At 40.2% G+C, this 27,806-nt stretch overlaps 1 protein-coding gene across 1 annotated transcript in view; it reads left to right on the top strand.

Moving 5' to 3' along the window:
• The window catches only part of CDH23 (cadherin related 23), a 648,000-nt gene that overhangs the window by 229,388 nt on the left and 390,806 nt on the right, over window positions 1–27,806 (top strand). Inside the window, exons 7-8 of the mRNA XM_067465691.1 lie at window positions 10,682–10,876; window positions 13,905–14,033. Of these exons, the coding sequence (XP_067321792.1) occupies window positions 10,682–10,876; window positions 13,905–14,033 (324 nt within the window). The remainder of the gene's footprint in view (window positions 1–10,681; window positions 10,877–13,904; window positions 14,034–27,806) is intronic.

Below are 27,806 nucleotides of genomic sequence, written 5' to 3'. Positions count from 1 at the left end.
CCATGTGGCAAGTTTAGTCTTGATTAGTCATTGGCGAGGGTCTCAGTGGTCTCAGGAAGTGAGCAAAGGTACTGCAAGTCCCATCATCCATCTCCAAAATTTTTCCAAACAACACCAGGTCGTAAAGTGGGTCATGAGAGGTCTATGTGCCAAGTTTGGTCTTGATCCGTCATTGGATGAGGTTTGCAGAGGTCTCAGAATGTGAGTGAAGGTATTGGAAGTTCCATCATCCATGGTCCACCCTTCTCCAAAACTGCAGCAGGATGTAGAGTGGGTCATGGGGGCTCTGTGTGCCAACGTTGGTCTTGATTGGTCATTAGATGAGTTTTGCAGCAGTCTTGGGTAGTGGAGGTACTTGAAGTCCCATCATCCATTGTCAAATTCTTCCAAACCGCACCAGGATGTAGAGTGAGTTATGCAGGCTCTCTGTGTAAATTGTGGTCCTGATCCATCATCGTTGGCAGTTGTAATGGTCTTAGGAAGGGAGTCCAGGTATTGCAAGTCCCATCGTCCATGGTGCATCCTCCTTCAAACTGCACCTGGATGTAGAGTGCGTCATGGAGACTCAGTGTGCCAAGTTTGGTATTTATTGGTAATTGGATGAGGGTTGCAGTGGTCTGAAGAACTGAGCAATGGTACTGCAAGTCCCATAATCCACAGTCCATCCCCGGCCAAACCACACCAGGACGTACAGTGGGTCATGAGAGGTCTCTGTGCGAAGTTTGGTCCTGATCAGTCATTGGATAAGGTTAACAGCGGTCTCAGAATGTGAGTGGTGGTACTGCAAGTCCCATCACCCATGGTTCATCCTCCTCCAAACTGCAGTAGGATGTCGAGTGGGTGATGGGGGCTCTGTGTGCCTATTTCGGTCTGTATTGGGAGTGTTCTGACCCAGCCCCTGGCCTTTCCTTCCTCTCTTTCTCATCTCGGAATGTTGGATTTGAGGCTGGCCAATCAGAGACCATATGCAAATTTCCTTCTGTCATGCCCCGTTTCTGCCATGAACCCTCTTCTCCACCAGGGGCTCCTATTGAAGCTGGCCAATCAGAGACCATATGCAAATAGCACCACAGCGGCAGCCAATCAGAACGCTGCCACATACACTTCCGCCCTCCACAATTCCTCTGTCCTTCCCATACAAACAAACACTCTTCTTTATTATATATACAGATAGTATTAATATACCGCTTTTCTCACCCCTAGGGGGACTCAAAGCAGTTGAGTCTGCTTTGAACTGGAATATATAACAGCGTGGACTCAGATAACTCAGTTCAAAGCAGATATTGTGGATTATATGGGTTATATGGCTGTGTGGAAGGGCCCATAGAAACATTGCATGGATTTACAGGAACACTCTTATTATGATGTAATTGTTAAGATAAAATGACTTTGAGAAATTTCATCCAAATAGTGCATAATGTGAAATAGGTCGGGTTGTCTGAACGGTAGTGTATTTTCACAGTTTTAAGATGCCTTTACATTCCTGAATACATTTGAATGGGAATGAAGTGCTTATACCAAGACGTGATAGTGTGAAATACACAAGCAACAATTCTTCATCTGTAACTGTTGCTTGGGAAAATGGAAGGAAAAAGGAAGAGGGGCCAACCAAGGGCAAGATGGATGGATGGTATCCTTGAAGTGACTGACTTGACTCTGAAGGAGCTGGGGGTGGTGACGGTTGACAGGGAGCTCTGGCGTGGACTGGTCCATGAGGTCATGAAGAGTCGGAAGCGACTGAACAAGTAAACAACAACAACAACAACTGTTGTACAAGTAGGAGACTGTACATCTTGGAGATGGAAAAACTACTTGTTTGGGCTACAGTTTCCATAGATCCAGGTTGGTTAAGTGATATTGAGAATTGAGGTACTAGATGACTCCCAAAGAAACACAGATTCTGGGAAAAGTTGCTTGCATATTCTGCTTGACAGCTTTAAATTGGACACCCTTTCCAAAGACCGCAATCTATAAGGACTTCAGTTGGGTTGTTTTTTTTTTTTTGGGGGGGGGGGGGGTTGGCAAAACACTGATCTGAAGTATTTGTTAAAACAAATTCTATTAAGGTTTTATGTCAGTTCTGAACTTTTGTTCTTACAGCAATGCATCCTGGCTGATTTTAAATGCATGACCAAAGTTTAAATAAAAATTAAAACAATACCATATTATGTTATTTTTAATAAAATGAACAGCTGGAAAAAAATTCTTTTTTTAAAGACCTCTCTCTGTGGCTGCAACTTTATTACCATCCAGTGTTTGTCCTGTTACAGAAGAGTCAACTTGCATGATATAAGCTATCTCTCCTTCACACAGATGGGCATTTGGCACTAGGCCAGTTGGATGAGACTGCCAGAGCGAGTCACGTTCTAGGTGTTCTGCAGCTCGTGGCCCGTGAAATGATTTTGATACGGTGGAAAGCTCTTAAAGGCATAGTGCAGATCCATTCTGTTCACAGGTCTATTCTTTAAGCAGCCTTTATTGTGCCTACCTGCCTACTGTTTTTATACACTGAGTGAGCTTCACTGCAATAGCTGTCTTGTTGTGCTCTTGATATCCAATTTATCTGTGATATGAGCATGCTGAATTTAACCCTCACTAGTAAATCCCTGATATATTTCACATCATTTATTGGAGGACTCCTTGCTTTGGATGGTTAAGTCAGTAGTCAGAGATTTGTGGCCTCTGTATGACTTATCCTGACCAAAGCTCTTTAGTGCATTCTGTCTATCCAGATAAGACTAAAATGCATTTACACTGGAATTAAGTGCAATGACTACTGCAATGGTCCAGATTACAACTGCAGATAGCAGGGTTTTTAATAGTGAATGTAATGTATTGTCAAAGGCTTTCATGGCTGGAATCACTGGGTTGTTGAAGGTTTTTTCGGGTTATATGGCCATGTTCTAGAGGCATTCTCTCCTGATGTTTCACCTGCATCTATGGCAAGCATCCTCAGAGGTTGTGAGGTCTCACAACTTCTGAGGATGCTTGCCATAGATGCAGGCCAAACGTCAGGAGAGAATGCCTCTAGAACATGGCCATATAGCCTGAAAAAACCTTCAACAACCCAATGAATGTAATGTTTTAAAATGTTTGAATGTATTTTAACTTTAATTTAAATGTTTATTTTAATTGTATATTGTTTTAAGACATTGATTAGTTGCCTATGTGTAAAGCCACTTTGAACCCCCTTCAGGGTTGAGAAGGGCAGAATATAAATACAGCAAATAAATAAACAAACAAACAAACAAACAAACAAACAAATAAATAAACTGCAGAATTAATGCACTTTGACACTACTTTAAATGCCATGTCTCAGTACTATGGAATTTTGAGTTTTGTAGTTTGCTGAGGCACCAGTACTCTTTGTCAGAGAAAGTTAAAAACCTTGTAAAACTATAGCTCCTATGATTTCATAACATTGAGTCATGGCAGTTAAAGTGGTTTGAAGTGCATTAATTCTCCAGTATAAATTCATCCTGAGGTCTCATCACTCAAAATCCTGCCTCAACATTGTCATCTATTGGACAGAATGTATGTGAATATCAATATATTTTATCTTACTATATGAATACTGATGAAGGTACAGGTTGAGCATCCTTTATATTGAATAGCAAAATCTGAAATATTCCAAAATCCAAATTTGTCACCTTTGATGGTAGTAACACCTTTGCTTTTGATGATTCAATGCAGACCAACTTTTTAATGGTTCAGTTGGTCCCACGCACAGCAGCCAGACTTCTAACTGGGGCGAATTACAGGGAGCGGTCAGCCCTCCTTTAAGGAGCTCCATTGGCTGCTGTTTATCTTCTGGTCCCAATTCAAGGTGCAGGTTATTACCTACAAAGCCCTGAACGGTTTGGGACCCAGCTACCTTTGTGACCGCATCTCCTACCACAAACCTGCATGAACTCTTTGATCCTCTGGAGAGGCCCTTCTCTCACCCCTTCCTCTATCACAGGCTCGACTCGTGGGAACGAGGGAGAGGGCCTTCTCCGCTGTGGCCCCCCCATCTTTGGAACTCGCTGCCTAGGGAGATCAGGCAAGCCCTCACCCTAGCTGCTTTTAAAAAAGATCTAAAAACCTGGCTTGTCCAATATGCCTTCAGAGAGTAACCACTCAACGCATCTAGTCGTTTTAACCTGTAGCTGCCCTCACAATCAAGCACCCACCCTTTGGGTCCTATCTATAGAATATCTCATTATGTATGTATATGCAAATTCTGTTATTCTAAAATCCAAACTATTCTGGACTCAAGCATTTTGGATAAGAGATGTTCAACTTATATTTGAAAATTATCATGGAGGAGAAAGGGGCATATTTTCTCCTTTTGTGAGGGTTTTATAACCATTTATTAGGGGTTACCTTGCTCTCCCTCTCTCTCTTTCTGTCGCAATATATATGTATGCACAAATACACACATACACACATATACATACTTCTGCATATTCAGGGTTCTAAATAGACTAAAAACCTACTTTTCTTTGTGTCTGTTTGCTGGAGCCATCTTAGATAAAATGGAGAGTGTTAGAATTCACATAATTAACATTTGAGTAGTTAAAAATTAAACATTACAAATTATCACTTAGAAAATAAGTACTATGAGGATTATACGGTACGTAATTATCTCTCTGATTATCTACAACATTTAAAGTATATTTGGACACTTAATTTTCAATAGAGAATTGTGTACATTTGCATGTTTCAAGTATTGACTCACTCATCCCCATGAGATTATATTGAATTTTCCACTCTTAAGTGCAAACATTGACCATCTAAAGATATTTACAATGATAAATACTGCACAAAAATGTAAATGGTAATAGAGAAACTGCTTATGTTAACATGGTGTCCAATGTATTTTTTCTGCTATTGCAGAATATGTAATATAGCATTAAGAACTGAACTATTGGTAGTAACCAGAAACGCTTTAGGTATATTTTCACTGTACTACAAAACTTCATTGTTTTGTTCTTTAGAAAGTAGATAATGCAGACATACATACTTGTTATTGACAGCCCAGCAAGGCTGAAGACTTCATTAAGGGCACAATAAGTTCAGATGAATACAAGAGAGAAGAGTCAGGAATGAGGCTTGCATTAGCACAAGGAAGTTTGACAGGGGCATTGTCAAAGAAAGTTGTCAGGTCAGAGACCACATTCATATACATGGAAAGCTATTCTCCTAGCTCATAATGGAGACCAAGGAGCAGGCCAAAGTTTCCAAGTTCAAAGAAGAAAGGGATGCTGGGAGTAATGTTAATAGCAAATAAAAGCATACATTGATTCCCATAGCTAGCCATCTAGGAGCATATTTTCTTATATAGAGAGTCCAGATAAGAATAAAAAACAATGGAGATTGGAGAGGGTGGTGAGTGTCATCCCATGTCCCTGGGCTTTCAAAACTGGCCCAATTGCTTACACTGTCTTAAAGTCCCAGTTTGCTTTGATTTCTCAAGGAGAATTTGGAGCAGCCCATAACTTTGGTAAACAAGGTACAAGGTCACATAAAAGGACATTGGCCCACATTAATCCACATCAACTCTTGGGATCATTTAACCACCAAGTAACTGATTTGCCTACCTTTTGAGATGACTGGTTAATGTAGATATTCCCTAGGACTAGGAGGGGCAGCTATGAAGAAACTAAACAAGATCTTAAAGTGTAAAGGTATATAATTGAATAAAAAAAGTTGGGCTTGTTCCAGGTCCGTAGCCAGGATTTTGATTTGGGGGGGGGGGCTAAGTTTGATTCGGGGGGGGGGGGCTGAGTCTGAGTGAAAGAGGGTCTACCCTAGGAAAGCTTTTGTATCGTTACCCCAATACCCCCATGCATATGAGATATATTGAGCATGGTGATCAGATCATGATATGAATAAACATAACAGTTTAAATAATGTACCAGTAAGGCCTTCTCACGGACCACCATTAGAATTTCGGGGGGGGGGTGCTGAAGCCCCCAAAGCTCCCCCCTCCTGCATGGCAGCCTGAACCCATGGCTAAGCCTCACTCAGTGCCAGCAGGGATTGTCAGTTTGCATTGGATAGTTAGTGCATTGTTTTACTTTCACATGGCGGGGTAGGGGTACATTCGCACATGTGCTGTTACATATTCTTTGTTTTGGGGTTTTTAAGTTCTTTCTGGTTAGTTTTTTGTGAGTTTTTGAGTGAAGGACATACATTGGTTTAGTTGGTGTATTCTGGCCAGATTTGCTGTCAATTTGTCCAGTGGTTTTTAAGTTATGTTAATCCCACAAACGAACATTACATTTTTATTTCTATAGATTATCTAATTACGTTTTAGAAAAATACTTCTATAAATATTTGGTATAGTGGGGCCTTGGATACTAAAATCAGGAGATACTCAAATTCCATTATATATAGTGATGTGTGGTAAAATGGTAAGGAAAAGGGTTTACTGAAGAAAAATCAAGAATTTCTTTTTGGATATTTTCTTTTTACAGAGGGGATATTTTCAAGCCATAGATGAATGAATCCATAGATGAAGAATCTGTGGATACATGGGGCTGATTGTGTTTCCCATTCCGACAGCTTTTTCTTTGTTACTTTTTGGTCCTATCTTGGCTGTAGCCTTGTTGGCACTTCACCCCCTGAATTTGCTATTAAAAGTTGTGAAGATAAGGAAAAGGGTTTACTGAAGAAGACTGACCTTGTGTCACTAAGCAGAACTCCATTGTGTACAGAAGAGAAAGGTCCTCTCCTACAAGGCTTAAATAAAATAGCATGTTTCAACCCTTGATATTATATCTTTTCCCACTAAGGCCCAAGTGCAAAAGGGAAATCAGCCAGATAGGAGACAATCAATTGACCTTTATCCTTTGCTACACTGGAGAAATCAGAATAATCTTCGCTGTAAGATACTCTCTCATCTGCTGGTGTGACAAAACAAGAACAAAAGACTTTATGACATCTGTGATCCCAGCTCTTTAGTCTGAACTGCCTGGGGGCCGGAGAACAAATTCACTTGAAAGCCAGACATTAGAGACTTTGTAAAACACAATGACACTAAAATCCAGCTCTTCATTCCCCTCTCCCCTTTTTAGGTCATGCTGATAATCACTGGTGACCAGAGCAGATTTACATATTTAAAAGATTGGCTGGGGGACACCAATTAACCAAGAGCAGCTTTCTCCTTCTGAATATTATTACTATTATTATTATTATTGGCATGTACAATGCACTCAAAGCCTCGTCTTAATTGCACAGTATTTATATGCCTCCCTCTTTCCATTTTAATAGTTAATTTGTAATGGTGTGAACCTTTACTTTCTAAAAGGGTAATGTTTGAATATGTAATCAGAGACTGGACGGCTTGATATATATGGAAGGAAATATCTGGTTTCGATACTTTGAGGAAAAAGGTGTATGTTTGGAGAAGTGCTGACATAAGAAGGCTGGATATTACATTGGCAGATATTGAGGCTGTGGGGAGCAAAGTTTCTGAATACTACCATGGTATGACTGCATTTAGGACTTAGAGATGAAAATTTAGTGCAGCTCTTATCTGACGTTGGACTCATACATCTCCCATTGCTTCTTTTTTTGCTATACATGAAGTAAACACATAGATCCCAACTTGCCATCAGGCAAATAAATAAGGTGGCGTTGGAATAGTCATTTTTCTATTGGAGAAAAAGTATTTCAGAGTAAACTAAAAATGTATTTTGTATTATCTGAGAAACGTTAAATCTATAAATCAATTTCTCAGATAACTCAAGACACATTTTGAGCTCTGCTATAAAATATTTTTTATCCAAGAGAAAAATGACAATTCTAACCCCACACATTTATTGTATAGAATCATCTTTCAAAGTCTATAGGCCAAATATATGTAGAGAGATTTCAAAAGACATATTTGCATGTAAGGACTTGTCAACTCATTATCCACCAATATTTTACACAAAGTTCACTACCTCTGAGCAGGCCCGTAGCCAGGATTTTGATTTGGGGGGAGCTGACTTTGAGTCGGGGGGTGGGGGGTCTGAGTGAAAGAAGGTCTACCCTGGCAAACCTTTTGTATTGTTACCCCAATACCCCCATGCATATAGGATATATTGAGCATGGTGATAAGATCATGATATGAATAAACATAACAATTTAAATAATGTACCAATAAGGCCTTCTCGTGGACCACCATGAGAATTTCAGGGGGGGGGCTGAAGCCCCTCAACCCCCCCCCCCCCCGGCTACATGCCTGCCTCTGAGGATGCTTGCCATAGATGCAGGCGAAATGTCAGGAGAGAATGCCTCTAGAACATGGCCATATAGCCCGAAAAAACCTACAACAACCCAGTGATTCGAGCCATGAAAGCCTTCAACAATACAAAGTTGCTAAAAACACATAGCTACCCAGGTACCCTTATCCCAATAATTAAAGTGTATAAAGCCAAGGTTACACCTATGCTTTTATATGCAGCATCCCTTATAATGAACGGAGTTGTATCTGCGGGGCACCTGAAATTGAGGATATAGCACACATATTGTTTGATTGCAAATTGTATCAAAAGGTGAGAGACTTCCACCTTGGTTCATATATCAAACGGACAATGTATTGGGATTCTCACATCAGAACAGCATATTTTATGTGTGGCCAAGACCCAAAAATAACGTATAAAACAGCTCTGTACTTAAGAAAAACAATATGTCTGAGAACCACATATGTAGGGCTGATTAGGGTAAATTGTAGGGGTGATAATGAAATATGATGTATATACTCAGCTTGATCAGTTTATCAGTTTTATCATGTCTTATCATATGTATTTACTGTATTATTATAAGTGTCTCATTTTAACTTTCTACGTGGAGTGTGATCAGGTCTTGTCAGGCCTTGTTGTTCTGTTTCTTATTGTGATATGGCCTAAGGGCTAAACAATAAAATTACTACTTACTACTAACAATACAAAGTTCTGTAACTCTTTTAAGTTGTTTAATTGGATACCTCATCCATCTTGGATTAGTACCAAACAGCCAACGTGTTGACTTTATTCAGCTTTCTTTCCTTCCTTTTGATTATGTGGAGACAAGTAGTTTTTTGTTTGCTTTTTTACCTTCCTGGTTTATAGTTGAACCTTGTCAAAAAAGCAATAAAATGTTTGGTTTTTTAAAAATGCAAACACTGTTATAAGGAAAACCTTTAGAATAGGAACAGTAACATGGCCACAACACAGGATGGATTTTCATGTTTCACTTTCACAAACAAACTAACCTGAAAGTTTGGAAGGTGGCTATAAGCAGGAAAATATGACAACAGAAGTTCCTTTGGTATAATTTCTGTATTAATATATAAATGGCTATGGAGAACAAGTGGACATCCTCTGTTCAGCATGCTAACTTTTGCAAGAGAAGGGGGAACTGCAGAGCAAATAAAGGCGAACTTGCTAATAGTTGTGGTAAGAAGAAATCAGACACTATCTTTACCAGATAGTAACTGCTTTCTCTTCCTCTGCTGAGACTTGCTTTTTAATAAAAAAAAAAAAGAGAGAGAGAGAATTGAGGAGTACTATTAGTAAAATGTCACACACACACACCGTAAACTTTCAGATTCTTTAAAACTCTTCATGAGCTCTTCAAACCAACCTTGGGGTGAGGGAAAACAAAAGTAAAAAATATTTGCTTTGATATTTTAGCCATTTAGTCTGTTAGACTTAAACTCAAAAATGCAGTCAGCAGGCTACAAGAATCAGCTCACAGTGTGATGACATCAGGTTGAGCCTCAAGTATTTGGGATGGCTGGTTATTCTCAATCTCTGTAAATAATTCCTTTTGCAGATATTCAGCAATCTAATCATCATCTTTAGATGAAGCACAATGGCTGCCATACAGGCTTCAAACTGATTTGTTTTGATATAATGTATACCCCAATATACTACCTTTTATCCAGCTCTTATGCATATGGCATCAAACATGACACCCCCCCCCCCCACACACACACACACGCACACACACACACACACACACAGGTGCATATACGTGTGTGCATATGTTTATATTTAAAAATCTACTTCTTTATTCACACACAGTTTACAGGGCCAATCCTACTTTGTCCCAGCGATAGAATTGCATCCAAATTGGGTTATCTGCAGTTTTTAAGGAATTTCTGGTTTTTAAGGATTCGCTGTCTTCTGAGCATTCGTGCCACCTTAGATAACAGTTGCTTTTATAAAACATTATGGAAAGAATTCCTAGCACTGCTAGGACATGTCTTGGTAATAACTACTTATATATGGGGAGGGGAGGGGTTAACAAATTAACCATTTGTATTCCATGTGTATGTACATAAGAGATAGAAAAAAAGCTATAATTCATTACATAAATGTTTTGTTTGCAAAATGTTTCCTTCCATTTTACAAACTACACACACAAATTTCACAGTTGCACTATTCCTTGGTGAGAAAAATATAAGATCAAAGGGTGTTCTGGTTACATTTCGTTACCCATCTCCCAGTGATATGCTCTTGATCCATATGAACTAAGGCCAGTTTGTATTTGTAATTCTAACTTTTACCACAATTCCTAGAAACATATGACTGCCTGCTTTGAATTTTTCTGAAATATTTAGTGTCCAGTAAGCCAATCTTTATCAGATTGGTAAATGAAAAGTTTGTTAAGTTCCATGGGCACATTTCACTTACCATGCATTCTTTTTAAATATTGTTATTTTTAGAATACACCAGTGGGAACTCCTATTTTCATAGTAAATGCCACAGATCCAGACCAAGGTGCCGGTGGAAGTGTGCTTTATTCTTTCCAGCCTCCATCAAACTTCTTCACCATTGACAGCGGCCGTGGCATTGTGTCAGTCATTCGAGCACTGGATTATGAAGTCACTCAAGCCTATCAGCTTCAGGTCAATGCTACAGTGAGTATTAATCTGTCTGTTTCTCTTGTTTATTTTAGTCTAGAACAGCTTTTCACAACCTGGAATCCTCCCATTCAATGAACTGTAATTTCTGTCATCTCCTATAGTCCAACAATCCAGAGCACACCAGGTCAGGAAAGATTGATCTAGAGAAACATAAGCATCTGTGGAAAGAAATATGTATCTATTCCTGCTTCTTGGCAGGGGGTTGGACTGGATGGCCCATGAGGTCTCTTCCAACTCTTTGATTCTATGATTCTATGATTCTATATGTTATGTTGACATTACCATTATATCATTGTCAATATTTTACAATATTTAAACCACAGACATGGTTCATCCCACAAAAAGATTGAGGACAAAAGATTTATTTTGGTATTTGTGATAAAAGAACTAGTCACAGCACCTTCAATGATGATGATGGTGGTGTTGGTAGTGATGATAACTGTGTGCATTATTGTCTTTCTTTTTATAAATAACACCTGGAAAAAGATGCTGTGGAAAATAATAAAAGGAAAGCCAAATGTGCCAGCAAGAATATTTGCAAATTTTCTCCCCTTTACTGTAAATGGGTGTCCTAACACATTTCAATACATTGCAAACATTTTTGCACAATTTCATTGTTTGAAATTGTTAATTTCTTGAAAAAAAGATTTATTTGCCAAAAATAGATTGTATGTGTAGAAAATAGGCTGCTAGTGCAGTACACACACACAAACTATAAGGAAGTTAGTTAGGTAAGTACTAATAGATAGGTAGGGCTGGCACTTCAAAAGCAAAAAAAGGTTTAAAAAGAAAATCCTAGTGTTGCTAGCAGAGTAAAATAAAATAAAAACACTCAAAATGCCTTTTCAACTCACAGCCCACCCCAAATGCACACCCACCCGCACCTTCCTAGTGGAATTTGGAAAATAAAAGTTGGAATAAGCTGACAAGATAAGAATTATGTTGAAATAAAAAAGAATTTATTTAATTTTCAAAAAGCTAGCACTATCACTCTGAAGCCTAAATCACAGGCGGCAGGACTGCACAGGAACAGAAGAAAAGACAAGAAAAGTGAACAGAGCTACATGTTCTCTCCACAGCACACCACCATGCCACAAACTGTATATAGACCAGCTTGGCCAAAAGCCATGTGATCCGCTTTCTTCTTCTGATCGGCTATGGCTAGGCAAATGAGAAAAAAACTGCATGTAGCTACTCTTGTCAATCATCATTACGCCAGTCCCTGCGGTCTATTTTCATGAAAAAGAAGTCTGAATCAACAAATCTTTCCCGAATTTAAGTGAAAGATTCAGCTGGCTGTGTGTTCTCTCTGTAAGGCTTCAGAGGAGTCCTTCCCCATTCCTTTTTTTCAGCGGACCATATGCCCAAATCACCGAAATTACCCGAATTACAAATCGACCTCCAGATTTTCGCACACCCCTACTACATTCTGTGCTCCTGATTAATAGTACTTTACTAAAATTTTGTGTGTGGCTGCCTTCTCCAATATATTGAATAAAGTTGGCCCTCCATATCCACAGATTCCATATGCATGGATCCAACCTTGATTTTCTCATTTTATATATAAATATACTGTTTTCCTATGCCACTGTATATAATGGGACCTGAGCATCCATGAACTTTGGTTTGCACAGGAGATTCTGGAACTAAACTCCAGTGGATACCAAAGGCCCACTTTACTGCAAATATTGCATCATGTTCAACCTCACATAAGTAACTATGTGACTTTCTATATCTTTTAGAAGCTAACTTTTAGAAAATATGAGAAAAGTCCTAGCTCTTGTGGGCTGATTAAGATTAATTTTGATAGTTTATTAAGCTGCTGTGCTTTACCATGTGTCCACATTTACCTTATGTCACATCCAAAGTTTTTTGGAGATCATTAGTTTTTTTTTAAAAGAAAAGCATGACCTTTCAGAGAAGAGCCAAAAATCCTTTAGAGTAAAATGTTCTCTTATGGTATACAACCAGATGTAAGCTAGGCAATGATTTCAGTTATTAAACTGATCTGTTAGGAAAACAGGTTTTTGCCAGTGCATAAAAAACAGTAGTGCTTCAGAAGTGTTTTTCAATGCCCAAAAATAGATATTCTCTCCCATAAAGCAACTTGTTTTATATCATGCACTCAAGAGACAAAAATAAAATTGATTTTTATAAAAATGACATATCAACCTTCATGCGTTCAGCATACACAGGTGCAAAACTTATCAGTCCAGTTTCAGATACGTTTGAGATAATTTTTTGTGTCATTCAGCCAGGACATATTTTACAGCAAAACAGCAAGCAAGTGTGTGATCTGAGGTCTGAAGTAGTCTGTAGTGATCATATGGTCTGCAGGAGCCCCCGGTGGCACAGTGGGTTAAACCCCTGTGCCAGCAGGACTGAAGACTGTCAGGTCGCAGGTTCGAATCCGGGGAGATGCGGATGAGTTCCCTCTATCAGCTCCAACTCCTCATGTGGGGACATGAGAGAAGCCTCCCACAAGGATGATAAAACATCAAATCATCTGGGCGTCGCCTGGGCAACGTCCTTGCAGATGGCCAGTTCTCTCACACCAGAAGCGACTTGCAGTTTCTCAGGTCGCTCCTGACACAACAAAAAAAATGGTCTGCAGTCCCTTTTATAACTTCTCAGGAACCATAAAGGAAAGTGAATACTAGAACATACTTATAGGAAACAGTAAGCAACAGGATCATAGATAAACAGATTACGAGAGACGGTTTGAAGAAGGTTGTCATTTTCCACACATTCTGACTGGTATCTTAGAACTATATGGTGTCAGTAGACCAAAACTATGCAACCTACGAATACTTGGGAAAGCATTTGCCAATTAAGTTTGGCTAGATTAATGACTGGCCTAGATCGACTATTAAAGTGATGTCTTTTATTTATTTCTAAATTTTGATCATTGCTCAGGGAGACAATCTGTTTATACTATAGATTGAATTGTTTATTGCTGCTGTCGTTTTTGCCTTTTTTTCAAATTAATTTTCTTTCAATTTTTTCCTTTTACATTTTTCAGGACCAAGATAAAACCAAGCCCCTCTCCACCCTTGCCAATCTTGCAATCACCATCACAGATGTGCAGGATATGGACCCAATCTTTATCAACCTACCCTACAGTACAAATATCTATGAGAACTCTCCTCCGGTAAGAGCTTTCAATAGTTTATCTTTAAAACTTTGAAGGAAGTATTGGGAACGTTTCTCATATTTAATATATATACGAACGTCTTTGCCCACAGATTCGTTTTGTTCAAAAGTAGGTCCTGAAACAAAGGGGAAGGAAGCAGTTGGTGGGTTAAGACACACTAGGTGCTATTTATTTATTTATGACATTTATATGCCTCCCTTCTCACCCCAAAGGGGACTCAGAGTGGCTTACAATATATATATATATATATATATATATATATATATATATATATATATATACAATATATTATATTATTAGCATTGTACAGTATAGTATTATATATTACTATATTGTACTATACCATTATATTGTAATATTATTAATAATATTGCATGTAATATAAAATATATAATTATAATATCATATTATTATTATTTTGTATTGTATTACATTATAATATCATAAATATTATATGTATATACAATATATTATATTATATTATTAGCATAGCACAGGAGACAGGGTGAAACTGTCTTCTGGCCCCCTCTCTGTTCACTCTGGCCCAGAGCAGCAGTTGGTGCTGGGGAGAGGGTTCCCCAACTGATGACATATACAGGTTATGGTTATGATGCTATGGTTATGATGATGAAAACAAATCCTTTCTTCTATATACTTTTGCAAGAAAAAAAAAGATAAACTGGCTTCAGAGTAATGCCTCAGTTCATTACTATTAATATTAATACTAGAATATAAATAGTTGTATTTATTTATTTATTTGATTTATATCCTACTTTTCTGTCCATCAATGACATTTGAAAATGTAGCTTTTAAAAACAAAACAAAACAAGAAGCATTCTGTTTCAAGGCTCAGAAGCACAACACTACGTATGGGCTAGTAATAGCAGTTGCAAATGGATGTCACACATCAATGAAATAAAGCTTCCCAGTTCTTTCTGGCATATTTTAAGGACATGCTTAGTATTCTCTTCTACAATGCCTGGGAAATGATCCAGATCTTGAAGTTTGCCTTCTGCCTCAGGAGAACTTAAAATGTTGGATCGTTGTGGTCAGATTGCTTTCACAGCCAGATCAAGATTATAACTTCTCTGCCTATTTGATTTCATCCAGACTCTGAAATCTTTTCTGCCCACTTTATACATGATTACTATAATGCATCATATCTATCTGTCTGTCTATCTATGTATGAAATAATAACAACAAATAAAACCCATTTTGTTTTGGAGCTGATGCTGCTACAGTTCTGTAGACATGGATCTGATTAAAAGAGGAGATACTGTTGGGAAACTTATATATGTCACTTTGCACTTTTCCAAAAGCAAATGTAATATAATTAAAGGGTGCAAAATGTGTATTATTTCTTCCATAGTTTTCCACATGCTCTATCTTACAGTGTTGGAGGACCACATCAATTCTCCCTGCCATTTTTGAACCTTTGCAGTGTGAAGAGAGTTTGACTTTTGGAATAGTGGTTTGCTTGTTGGAGTAGCCATATATATATATATATATATATATATATATAATTATCTTTATTGAAAGACAGAATTTTTTTCCATTTTGTGCAGAGAAACAATAGTGCAAATAGTGGTGCAAGAAACGAATAAAGTAAAAAAAAAGAGATGATAGTTTAAAGACAAGTAATCAGATACAAAGAGAAAAGCAAATAATAATAAAAATAAAAATAAATAATAATAATAATAAAAATAGTGCTAAAAAAATAAAAAAGGAAAGAAAAAAAGGAAAAAAAATAGGAGCAGATTGTTATAGCTCCTTTGTTGACTTCCTGAGTAACTTTCTGGTGGTTTTTCCTCTTCTTTCTTTCTTCTCTCCTTCTTCAGTCTTGTTTTCTCTTCCCTTCATGTTATTGTGTGTCCATTTCTCTGTTTTAGGTAGTTTGTTACCTTTGTCCAGTCGGTCTCTTTTATTGGGGTCCCTTTACTTTTTGTGATTAAATATGTTAATCTGTCCATGTTTTTGATATGTATCACTTTTTCTAACCAATCACTAATTTCCGGTATGTCTTCTTTTTTCCATAGTTTCGCGTAACAAATTCTCTCTGCTGTATTTAACAGAAAGAGGATTTTATCAGTATTCTTCTCTATTTCTTGGTCTATTATTCCTAATAGGAATATTTCTGGATCAAATGGAATTCTTATACTTAGTATTTCCTGTAGTGTCTTCTGAGTAGGGCAATGGTAAACTCCCTTTTGTCAGGAACACCCTGTGATAGATTCCCCTAAGGACTGCCATACATTGGAAATGACTTGAAGGCACACAAGGACAAGAACAAAAACTTTAAGAACTGTGTGCTAACATTTGAAAATAATAATAATAATAATAATAATAATAATAATAATAATACTTTATTTATATACCGCTCCGTGGGGACTCAGAGCAGTTCCCAGGTAACATCACAAAACATATAAAGTAAAAAAACAACATAACCATAAAATTAATAAAACAAAATATAAGCATAAAAATTGTTGCCATAACACACATATATTAAAAGTAATCCTGCCTATTCAATGCAATTTAAAATTGTATAAGTCCGGGCCAAGATTTGTGCAAGCCCAAAAATTCTAGGTGGCCTGGGAATTAAGTGCAATGCTATGGCAGGCAACAGTAATATTAGGTACGGGTCTGTGGCTGTTCATTCTGGGGCCGATTAGAGGAAAGAATCTGGGTAATTGGTAGGAAGAATAAGGAAGAATAGAGGTATCAATGAGCTTCCTTGCCCAACAACTACTGAAAGTAAAGAGAACCCCCATCATTATATGGGTAAAAACTAAAATTGAATTGGCAAACACATGCACACTTCATGTACCATCACCATTGTTGGAAAAGGAGGGACTATAAGGAAAGCTTCTCAGTTTTCCTGCCGTTCTTTACAGCTTTTGCACACAAATTTCATGCTAGAGGTTAACTTATCAGCATTTCTCTCCTTAGAACATAATGTGAAAGAAATTGCACATCCAACCGTTGATAATTTTATCCTTCATGGAAGTTAAGTCTGATAGTTGGATATTCCTATACACCAGTGAAACTTCAATGTCCATTTTTTAAAAATCAGATCTAATGTATTGACATCTAATGGATCTGTATTGATAACAAATAGACAAAAGAATAACTAATAGATATTTTTCCTTGAATTACACACCATTCCATGTGATTGTTGGTCAAAAGTATACCCTGGGAGAAAACAACAGAGTCGGGGCCAACTGTCTTGAACCTGTCTCATCGGGATGTCTAATCAGATGCTGTGGCTATAGTATATGAAGAGTCTGCCTTTGGCTATGTGTATTCTTCAGAAGGGAGGATACACTGGAGTAGAAGAAGACCGAGAGGGTTAGAAAGAGAGCAATCACTTCAGTGGTCCACTTGTGAAAAAGGATTTCCTTAGGATGCATTTTGGAGCCCCCGGTTGTGCAGTGAGTTAAACCGCTGAGCTGCTGAGCTTGTTGGCTGAAAGGTCACAGGTTTAAATCTGAGGAGCAGCATGCACTTCCACTGTCACCCCCAGCTTCTGCCAACCTAGCAGTTTGAAAATATGCAAATGTGAGTAGATCAATAGGTACCGCTTCGGCGGGAAGGTAATGGCACTCCATGCAGTCATGCCGGCCACATGACCTTGGAGGTGTCTACGGACTCTTCAGCTTAGAAATGGAGATGAGCACCAACCCCCAGAGTCAGACACTTAATGTCAGGGGACAACCTTTACTTTTACCTTGGATGCATTCACATCTCAAGAATGCTAGTATCTACATATACCAGCTAAATACAGGTACAGATGTGTGTGATATGTGGCATATGTCACACCGAGAATGCTTTTGTTGTAACCAGAAGAGACTGAGGAGTACTTCAAGAGAAGGATTTGTTTCCCTCCTTAATGTGTGAGATATTTAACTAATAAAGCCCTTGATTGGAGTTTAAAAGGCTGATAAGTAGCTGGAGGAGAGGAAAGTCACTGATGAATACAAATGACTGCAAGAAAGAAAAGCACATCATTCCAGGCTATATTAAAGCTTTCCTTCATACAAGACAGTATAAGGAGTGTAGAAGTGCAGAAATCCTTCTTACTGCATTAATAACAAGGGGAAAAAAGAAGAATGATATGGTATCAGAGAAATGGAAATCCCCGCTAGCAACCAAGATTACGGGCTGACTCATCTTCACTGAATGACCTTGAGCCAATAGAAAGAATATTTCTCCAATTAAATGACAATATAGCAATGTCTGGAGCTATACTGTCCTTTTGTGTTGATACTTTTAATAACATAGATAACAATTAATGTCAGATGAGTGGCTACTGATATTGGGCACTAAAAGGAAGGGGGAACACCATAGCTTGCATAAAATGTGATATTGCCCATGAATACCTTTTTTGTAGTCCAATAGTCTTTTAGGAAGACCTTAATTTGTTTTTTCCTTCTAACTTGATCTAAATAATAGTCTAAAATAATTTTTGTGAGAAGGAGAATTCTGGCCCACTGCATCACCTTGTTCCTTTTTTGTTTGTACAGTTTCTACACTGATTGATTTCTACATCATGTTCTATGTTGTCATTTGGGTGTGTTATACAGGTAAATGTTCAGGGAAAGTCCTCTGTGTGACTGACAGATTGAGAATGAACAGTGACATGTATTTTCCCTCCAGGGAACTGCTTGAGAAGTCAATAGAGATCACACAGGAACATAAAAATTGTTTGTGCATGCTGACATTTGCCTTGTCGCTCTCATTCTTCCTCCCCAAAAAGTCTCATCAAAACATCAGTCATGAATTATTATTTTTATCTGCCTTTCCTTTTCAATATGCTTTGAATGCTTTCATACCTCCAAGGGATTTGCTCAGATCTCTTGCCAGGACATTTTGCAGCCTAATTGGCATGGTACTTCGGAAAATGATGGACAGATGTAAAACAAATCCTTAAACAGTAGTGTATATATTTTATCTAAACTATTCAGGGTTTTTTTTTTTTGTTTCTCTTGTTTGAGAAGCTATCTAGAAATGACCCCCCCCCCCCCAATTTTAAACAATGTCAGTATAATATTTGGAGGGTGAAAGTGTTTTGCCTCTCATAGTGTTTGAAGGCAAGTGTGTACTGGCCTCTTAAATCAGGGCGAATCTGGTGTGACTCTAATGGTGGCCACACACCAGGTAAAGCCACAGCCTGAACTGGCATTGTTCTGTCGCGCGTTGGGCCTGTAACAGCTGTCTTTTCTATAGGACATATACTTTAAGCCCAGCTGGAAGCCAGGGAGCCTCAAAGAGAGATTCTTGGGGATTTTTCTGAAGTGATGGTCTTTAGAGTCTTTAATTATACAACAAAGTCTTTATTGTGGAACAAACAACAAATCTTCAATGGTTCAAACAATACTTCAGGGCTTTCTTAGTCTAGTCCTCAATGGACTGGCACCTGACTTTGATTAACTGTACCTTCTCTGTAGGGAAAAAAAACTTATTTAACCTCTCCCAGGCTGTTTACTATCTATGCCTCATCAGTGTGGGTCCTACTACCAATTCCAAATGCATCTGGGTATCTAGTAGACCTACCAGCCGAGGCTTGTAGATATTTCAGCTGGAGTTCAGTAGATCTGTAATGCTGTCCTCCCTCCGAGAATTCTTTGAAACTTCAGGGCTGTTTTTCCTCTGATTGCTGTGAGGCTGAGAGGCTGTGAGCTCTCAGCCAGAGCCTTGGGACCTTTTCCCTGGAATTTCTGATTCTGTTTCCCCGGATGTTCTTGAGAAAAGAAGCTTTTATATGGGACGAGCTGATCTACGTCCTATAGTTTAGCTTCCTTATGTGAGACTGACAAAAAATGGCTCCTTTCCCTCCCAGAGCCCAAAGCTCTGGAACCGAAGCTTAATTATGATGGACAGGAGCCCTACCCTATGACTGCAAACAGATAACAGAAAGAAAATAAAGTTGGAGTCCTGGTACAGCCATACCAGCACAGACATCCAGCCAATCTAGACAGGTAGATAATACATCAGCCCCACTGGTCTACTACCTTGTCCTCTCTGTTACCACTATCATGACTTCATGGCTACGATAGCCCAGGGATGGAGAGACAATACAAAATGGGATTTGGAAACCTGGTGGGCTTATCTATCAGAATATATAATTAATGATTTTATCAATCAAAGGAAAAACAAGTACATAAATAATCAAATAGAACAAAACTGGTTTAGGAAATGGTCGGTGCTAATTGACAAAATAGACAGAGACAACAGATATAGCATTTTGAAGCAGGCTTTCCACACAGTTAAAATGATGCAATGACATCATTTAGAATTACTGTTCCAGGGGGGTGGGAGTTATGGGGGGAGGGCAGGGGTATTGGGTGATACATAACTAAGGAATGTATAAAATGTCATTTAAGGAATATTTACTTTTGGAATGATGTATATTGAAATTAGTCATGTATGGCAAAATTTTGTTGATTGTTGGGATGTATCAAATAAAAAATTAAAAGAAAAAAAGAGAAGGAAGAAAGGGAGAAAGAGGAAGGGAAAGAAAAAGGGGAAGGAAGGGAAGAGGAAGAGAAGGAAGGAAGGAAAGAAAGAAAGGAGAAGAGGAAGAGGGTGGGAAGGTTGGCCACAGCAATGCGTGGCAGGTACAGCTAGTTTAGAATAATTATAACCTTTTGAAAAGGCAAGACCTTGTAAAGTATGAGTTTCCTGAGAAGAGTTAAAATCTTTTGAATCAATCTTTTCCTTCTCCAGATATCCACTAGTATTTGTGCAAGGCAATTTAGGCTTCTCAGTTGTTAGACTGATATACCTGGTTATCTCTCTGAACTGTTAGGGACAAAGATATGTCAATGCATAAAATATATAGCACGTCTTCGGAAATATTATTTCAGTTGCACAAAAAAACCCAATAAACTCTCCAATAAAATATATTGCTTTTTATAAAAAAGACCAAATCATAAGAGACTGCAATTTCACAAATGGGAGACAAACAAAGGGTTCAGTGTAAACAGGTACAAATATTAGATTTTTACCTCTCTAAAATGAGAAATGCACTGAAAACAGAAGCTAATTACAAATGTGGTGTGTTCAACATCACTTAAAAGCACCACTGTAAGTGTTTACAAATAAGGAGAGTCCTGGTTGCAATACAACACACCTCTTTTGTCCCTCCTGAAAAAATCATGTCTTTATGTTTCAGGCCACTGAAAGTGTGATTATTATTATTTTTTTGTCATATCAGGAGTGACTTGAGAAACTGCAAGTCGCTTCTGGTGTGAGAGAATTGGCCGTCTGCAAGGACATTGCCCAGGGGATGCCTGGATGATTTGATGTTTTTATCATCCTTGTGGGAGGCTTCTCTCATGTCGCCGCATGAGGAGCTGGAGCTGATAGAGGGAGCTCATCCACCTCTCCCTGGATTCGAACCTGCTGGCACAGGGGTTTAACCCACTGTGCCACCCGGGGCTCCTGAAAGTGTGATAGAGAAGAAACAACTGTTCTTTGTCACTAATGGGTTTCCCTTCCCACCTGATTGGTTTTCTTGGTTTCAACTACTGCCACCATCCTTATACTGCATATATGTCCACTCCATGTGCATAAAAAATAAAAGCTTCCATGTTAAATGGGAGGAACCCCTAAAACAACAATTACACTTAATTGAAAAAAGAAAGAGAATCTATTTCATTCTACAGATCAACAGTGTTTTCAACTTTAGAACAACAATTTAGTCCACATACTTCTGCCAAACAAATAAAATCATGATTCTGGAAAAGAAAAGAAAAGAAAAACCATTGTCATGACTTGCTGTCCACAAACCTCTATGTGAGCACCACATATCACCTGTCATGTCTGCGATGTTATAATGGGGTGACCATGAGACCAGCAAGGAGTGGATACAGCAAACCCTAATCCTTTCTGGTCATCATACATTACCGCAGGAGCCAACTGATCAAACAGAGCTCTGTGACCAATAAGGAGAAGTGGTGGTGAAATATATGAGACATCCCCCTTCCTTGTGCTATTCAGGTGATATCTATCTGAACCAGATTTCAGGCAAAATTGAGCCCAGTCCAGCTACCCAGACTGCCACAAAACCCCAGAATACTCAGTAGTTCCCAGCGCACTCTGGAGAATCCTCTAATTGAAGGTGGTGCTGTTGAACGCCAGATCTGTCAATGGCAAAACAGCTTTCATCCAGGATTTAATCCTGGATGAACAGGCAGATCTGGCGTGCATCACGGAGACCTGGCTGGACGAAGCTGGAGGTGTGAATTTAACCCAGCTTTGCCCGCCAGGGTTCTCCGTGCAGCACCAACCAAGATCCGGGGGGCGGGGAGGCGGGGTTGCAGTGGTCTATAGAGATTCCATTCTTCTGACCAGGGCCCCCATCCCACAGTCAACAAATTTTGAATGCGTCCACCTGAGGGTGGGTGACCGAGACAGATTAGGGATTCTGTTAGTGTACCGTCCACCTCGCTGCACTACAGACTCCCTGACTGAGCTAGCGGGGGTGATCTCGGACCTGACATTGGAGTCCCAGCGGCTGCTTGTGCTGGGGGACTTCAATGTCCATGCCGAGACCACCCTATCGGGGGCGACTCAGGACTTCATGTCTACCATGGCAACCATGGGGCTGTCCCAACAGATATCTGGCCCCACCCACAGCGCTGGACACACATTGGACCTGGTTTTCTGTCAGGGATGGGAGGAAGGTGGCGGTGTTGAGGAGTTATCTATCTCTCCGTTGCCATGGACCGATCACCACCTGGTCAGCTTTAGATTAACTGCACCCCCTAACCTCTGCAGAGGTGGAGGACCCATTAAGTTGGTCCGCCCCAGGAGGCTTATGGATCCGGATGGATTCCTGACGGCTCTTGGGGATTTTCCCGCCGCCTCGGTTGGTGATCCTGTTGATGCCTTGGTCGCTCTCTGGAATGGGGAGATGACTAGGGCAATAAACACGATCGCTCCAGAACGTCCCCTCTCAAGTAGCCGAGCTAAACCAGCTCCTTGGTTTACTGAGGAGCTGGCAGCGTTGAAGCGAAAGAAGAGGGAACTAGAGAGCGTGTGGCGTTCGAATCCGAGCAAGCCAAATCGAACACGGTTTATGTCCTTTTTAAGGGCATATGCCGCGGCAATAAAAGCCGCAAAGAAGACCTTCTTTGCGGCCACTATTGCGTCTGCAAAGAACCGTCCGGCTGAGCTGTTCCGAGTTGTCAGAGGCCTTTTAAAACCCACCACCTCGGATGGGTGCCCTGATGACTCGGCAGCTCGCTGTGAAGCTTTTGCTCAGTTCTTTGCAGACAAAGTCGCTTTGATCCGCTCTGGTCTGGACACCATATTAACGGCAGTCTCTGAGGATGTAACACGAGCACCTGCTTGTCCGGTTTTGATGGATTCATTTCAATTGGTTCAATCCGAGGATGTGGACAAGGTGCTTGGAGGAATGAGAGCTACCACATGCATCCTAGACCCCTGCCCATCCTGGCTTCTGAAGGAGGCCAGAGGGGGATTGGCCGAGTGGGTGAAGGTGGTGGTTAATGCCTCCCTTCGGGAAGGCATATTTCCAGCCAGCTTAAAGCAAGCTGTGATAAAACCGCTGTTGAAAAAACCATCACTGGACCCCACTCAATTCGTCAACTTCCGGCCTGTTTCCAATCTCCCCTTTTGGGGCAAAGTCCTGGAACGTGTGGTGGCCTCACAACTCCAGGCATTCTTGGTAGACACGGATTATCTGGATCCGGCACAGTCTGGCTTTAGGCCGGGGCATGGTACCGAGACAGCCTTGGTCGCCTTAGTGGATGATCTGCGCTGGGAGCTCGACAGGGGGAGTGTGTCCCTGTTGGTGCTGCTGGACCTCTCAGCGGCCTTCGATACCGTCGACCACGGTATCCTTCTGGGACGCCTCGCGGGAATGGGTCTTGGAGGTACTGTTCTGCAGTGGCTCCGCTCATTCCTCGAGGGTTGGTCTCAGAAGGTGTTACTGGGGGACTCCTGTTCAACCCCACAACCTTTGTCTTGTGGGGTTCCTCAGGGTTCAATATTGTCTCCCATGTTGTTTAACATCTACATGAAGCCGCTGGGTGAGATCATCCGGAGTTTCGGGGTATGATGTCATCTGTATGCAGATGATGTCCAACTCTGTCACTCCTTTCCACCCGCTACTAAGGAGGCTGTCGAAGTCCTGAACCGGTGCTTGGCCGCTGTGACGGTCTGGATGGGTGCGAACAAATTGAAATTGAATCCAGACAAGACAGAGGTACTCCTGGTCAGTCGTAAGGCCGAACAGGGTATAGGGTTACAGCCTGTGTTGGACGGGGTCGCACTCCCCCTGAAGACGCAGGTTCGCAGTTTGGGCGTGATCCTGGACTCATCGCTGAGCCTGGAGCCCCAGGTTTCGGCGGTGACCAGGGGAGCATTCGCACAGTTAAAACTCGTGCGCCAACTGCGCCCGTACCTTGGGAAGTCTGACTTGGCCACGGTAGTCCACGCTCTGGTTACATCCCGTCTGGACTACTGCAACGCTCTCTACGTGGGGTTGCCTTTGAAGACGGCTCGGAAGCTCCAACTAGTCCAACGGGCGGCAGCCATGGTACTAACAGGAGCAGGACGCAGGGAGCATACAACTCCTCTGCTGTACCAGCTCCACTGGCTGCCGATTAGCTACCGAGCCCAATTCAAAGTGCTGGCATTGGCCTTTAAAGCCCTAAACGGTTCTGGCCCAACTTACCTATCCGAACGTATCTCGGCCTATCAGCCCACCAGGACCCTTAGATCTTCGGGGGAGGCCCTGCTCTCCATCCCGCCTGCTTCACAGGTGCGGCTGGCGGGTACGAGAGACAGGGCCTTTTCTGTGGTGGCCCCGCGGCTATGGAACGCCCTGCCCTTGGAGGTAAGATCAGCCCCTTCATTGATGGCATTCCGAAGAGCATTGAAGACCTGGATGTTCAAGCAGGCATTTGGATAACTCAATGCAAGAATGGTAACTGACTAAAGGACTGGCAATATGACGACGAATAGGATCATGTTTTAGTCAAGAGCTGAATTGGATTGGTATTGATGTATAAATTGTGTTTTTATGTTTTTTTATGCTTTTAATTGTATATTGTTAACTGTTATTTTATGCTGTAAACCGCGTTGAGTCGCCGGCCAGGCTGAGAAACGGCGGTATATAAGTATTTAAATAAATAAATAAATAAATAAATAAAATGGAGTAAAATTGGATTAAGAACACTCTCCAGAAGTCAGAATTCATTGTAGGGTAGTCAGCACTGGATTTGACTATTTTGAGTCCATTTTTTCCAGTTCATGTAGACTCACTCTGAGTTTGCTATATAAAGAGTACATGGCTGGAAGAAATTTGTAAAATACTTCTTTTCTAATTACATTTCTGTCCTTACTTCTTATGTGCCATATAATAAATGTTCGAGGGTAACTCATTTATTAAAACAAGACATAACTCCACACTGTCATGCTGTTATTGATTTCCTGGGCTAAAAAGAGGAAGGATTGTATGGCATTTTCCCACTCTTAATGGTTATCTGCTTGTGTTGCACACAGGGTCCTCATGTGCATGGAAGAGATTGCTGCTTATGTTAATTTAATAAGATGGGCAAAGGTTAAGAAGAGGTTCCAATTATTGTTCTTGACCTGTCTGCTTACAGCTGTCTTTGTGTTTATCTACAGTACACAGGAGTCTCAATTGTTAAATCTTTGCATTAAGCAGAAGCACCTAATCTAAAACTGTGTTCGTTACCTAATAAAATCCTTCTTTCTGAGATTATGGCATCAAATTGTAATTTCCCCACTCAAGTAACAGCATGTCATCTAGCTTGTCAATGAAGAGCCAACAGAAGGAAAAGAACTGGATAAACTGCAGCAAATTACTGCAAGCAGATCCTATCGGATTGGAATTAAGGAGTGCGAAATAGGATTTCTTGCCTTCAGAATCTGCTGTAGCAGCTTTCCAAACCACTCTTCTATTCTCTGTCTCTCAGCTCCTCCTCCTGTGACACAGAGCTCCAGTTTGTCTTTCATGTCTATAATCCTATAAAAGAAAGGAAAAAGAAAGAAGGAAAGAAAGAAAGAAAGAAAGAAAGAAAGAAAGAAAGAAAGAGCAAAGCTGCTATAATTTCATTTTTATGAAACCATGATACTGGGGTTTTTTTTTAATGAAACCCTGATACTTGAACATAACACTGCTGTTCAGGTGTCCTTATTGACCTTTATCCTAACCCCTAAGCATGTTATATTAGTTGTCAAAGTGGGTAAGAGAGATTCGAGAGATTCCATAGTGTTCCTTGAAATTCTACATATTTTTGGTGAGCTAAGCAAAACTGTTAGTACAGTTTTCCAGCCAAGGTATGTATAACGAAAACATAACCCTGGTGTCTCCCAAATAAAAAATCAAGCGCGCCACTGGACAGCAATTATGACGATAGTCAGGACCCAGGGGATTAATACTTCACTAATAAATCTCCTAACACACACACCCACACGTTCCTTCAGCTGCTATATAGCACACAGCTGGCCACCACTTTGAAAAATCAGTGTAAAGGATTATGATCTCTAAGGCTCCAACTGAACACCAACCCAATCCTGTCACAACGCGCTTTGATGTGTGTTGAGGAAACATGAATGTATATTGGTAGAGTTGCTGCCACCACTCAAAATGGATTTGAGAATTAATCTTGATGTTATACCTGAGGTAAATCATATTGTACACCAGCCCTCCTTTTAGCTCCCTTTAAAATGTCTGAGGTAAAAAGATGTTAAAAATTACTAGAACAGATCTTATGGAATGAATCAATGCTGAGGCTCTATGGAAAATTGAACTAGAACAAAGTTTATTTGAACAAACAACTAAATTCTTCTTTGAGGTACACAAGCGTATTTGGTTATCAAAGCACAATCTTCTTAAATGGTTTCTGAGTCTTAACAAGCTTGATGGTTTCCTTAACTGGGTTTCTTTTCTTTAATGTGAGCGAGTCCCTCTGACAAACCAATCCTGGCTGTCCCCAGAGTATCTAGTCTCCCTAGAATACCCTGTCCCTTAGAGAGTAAAGACAACTTGTGTGTTAACACTCACACAAGTTCACAGGTGGCTATCTTGACCCTCCAGGTCACTCTCTATAGACACACCTGCCTTCAAACACTCTCTCTCAGGAAAACTTCAGCTCACTCGAAATCCACCCACTACCCTTCAGATCAAAAATCCAATCTCCTCTCTGTCAGAAGCTGCCTGCCTTTTTACACTCCCAGCTCCAGCTCCTCCCATCTGTCTTAGCCAATCCTGGGATAGCTGAGCTCCTCTCCTCTGCTAATCTGTCTCTCCTAAGATGTCTGCCTCCCTGCACTACCTTCCTAAAATGGAGGCTGGCCTACTGACATCTTAGGCTTTGGCTGCGGCCTAAGAGGTAAGGTTCATTACAGCATGCATGTAAACATTGTATACGCACAGGCCCCATCTGGCAACTGGGAAACTTTAGCATTTCCCCAAAAATCAGAATGGGGCAGGTGAGGAAGCAATATATCTCAGTGGTTATGGAAGTTCTTGTTGCCTAGTATGCAATTATTTCTATTACCTCCATACTTTTTGGTAAAACAGATTTTATCATCTTTTAAGACATTGAGAAGGATATTATAGTGAGAGAAAACGAGGCTGCACATTATGACACCAATGATTCTGTTATAATATTTTCAACTGTGATATGTTTCCAGTTTGATGAATACTTCCACCTAGTGAGCAGGGGTGAGAACTCTCACAACCACCACGTCAGACTACACAGAGAAGCCATT

The sequence above is a fragment of the Anolis sagrei genome, chromosome 3, assembly GCF_037176765.1.
Source record: "Anolis sagrei isolate rAnoSag1 chromosome 3, rAnoSag1.mat, whole genome shotgun sequence".
NCBI classification, from domain to species: domain Eukaryota; kingdom Metazoa; phylum Chordata; class Lepidosauria; order Squamata; family Dactyloidae; genus Anolis; species Anolis sagrei.
This window is presented reverse-complemented; position numbering and strand designations above follow the sequence as displayed.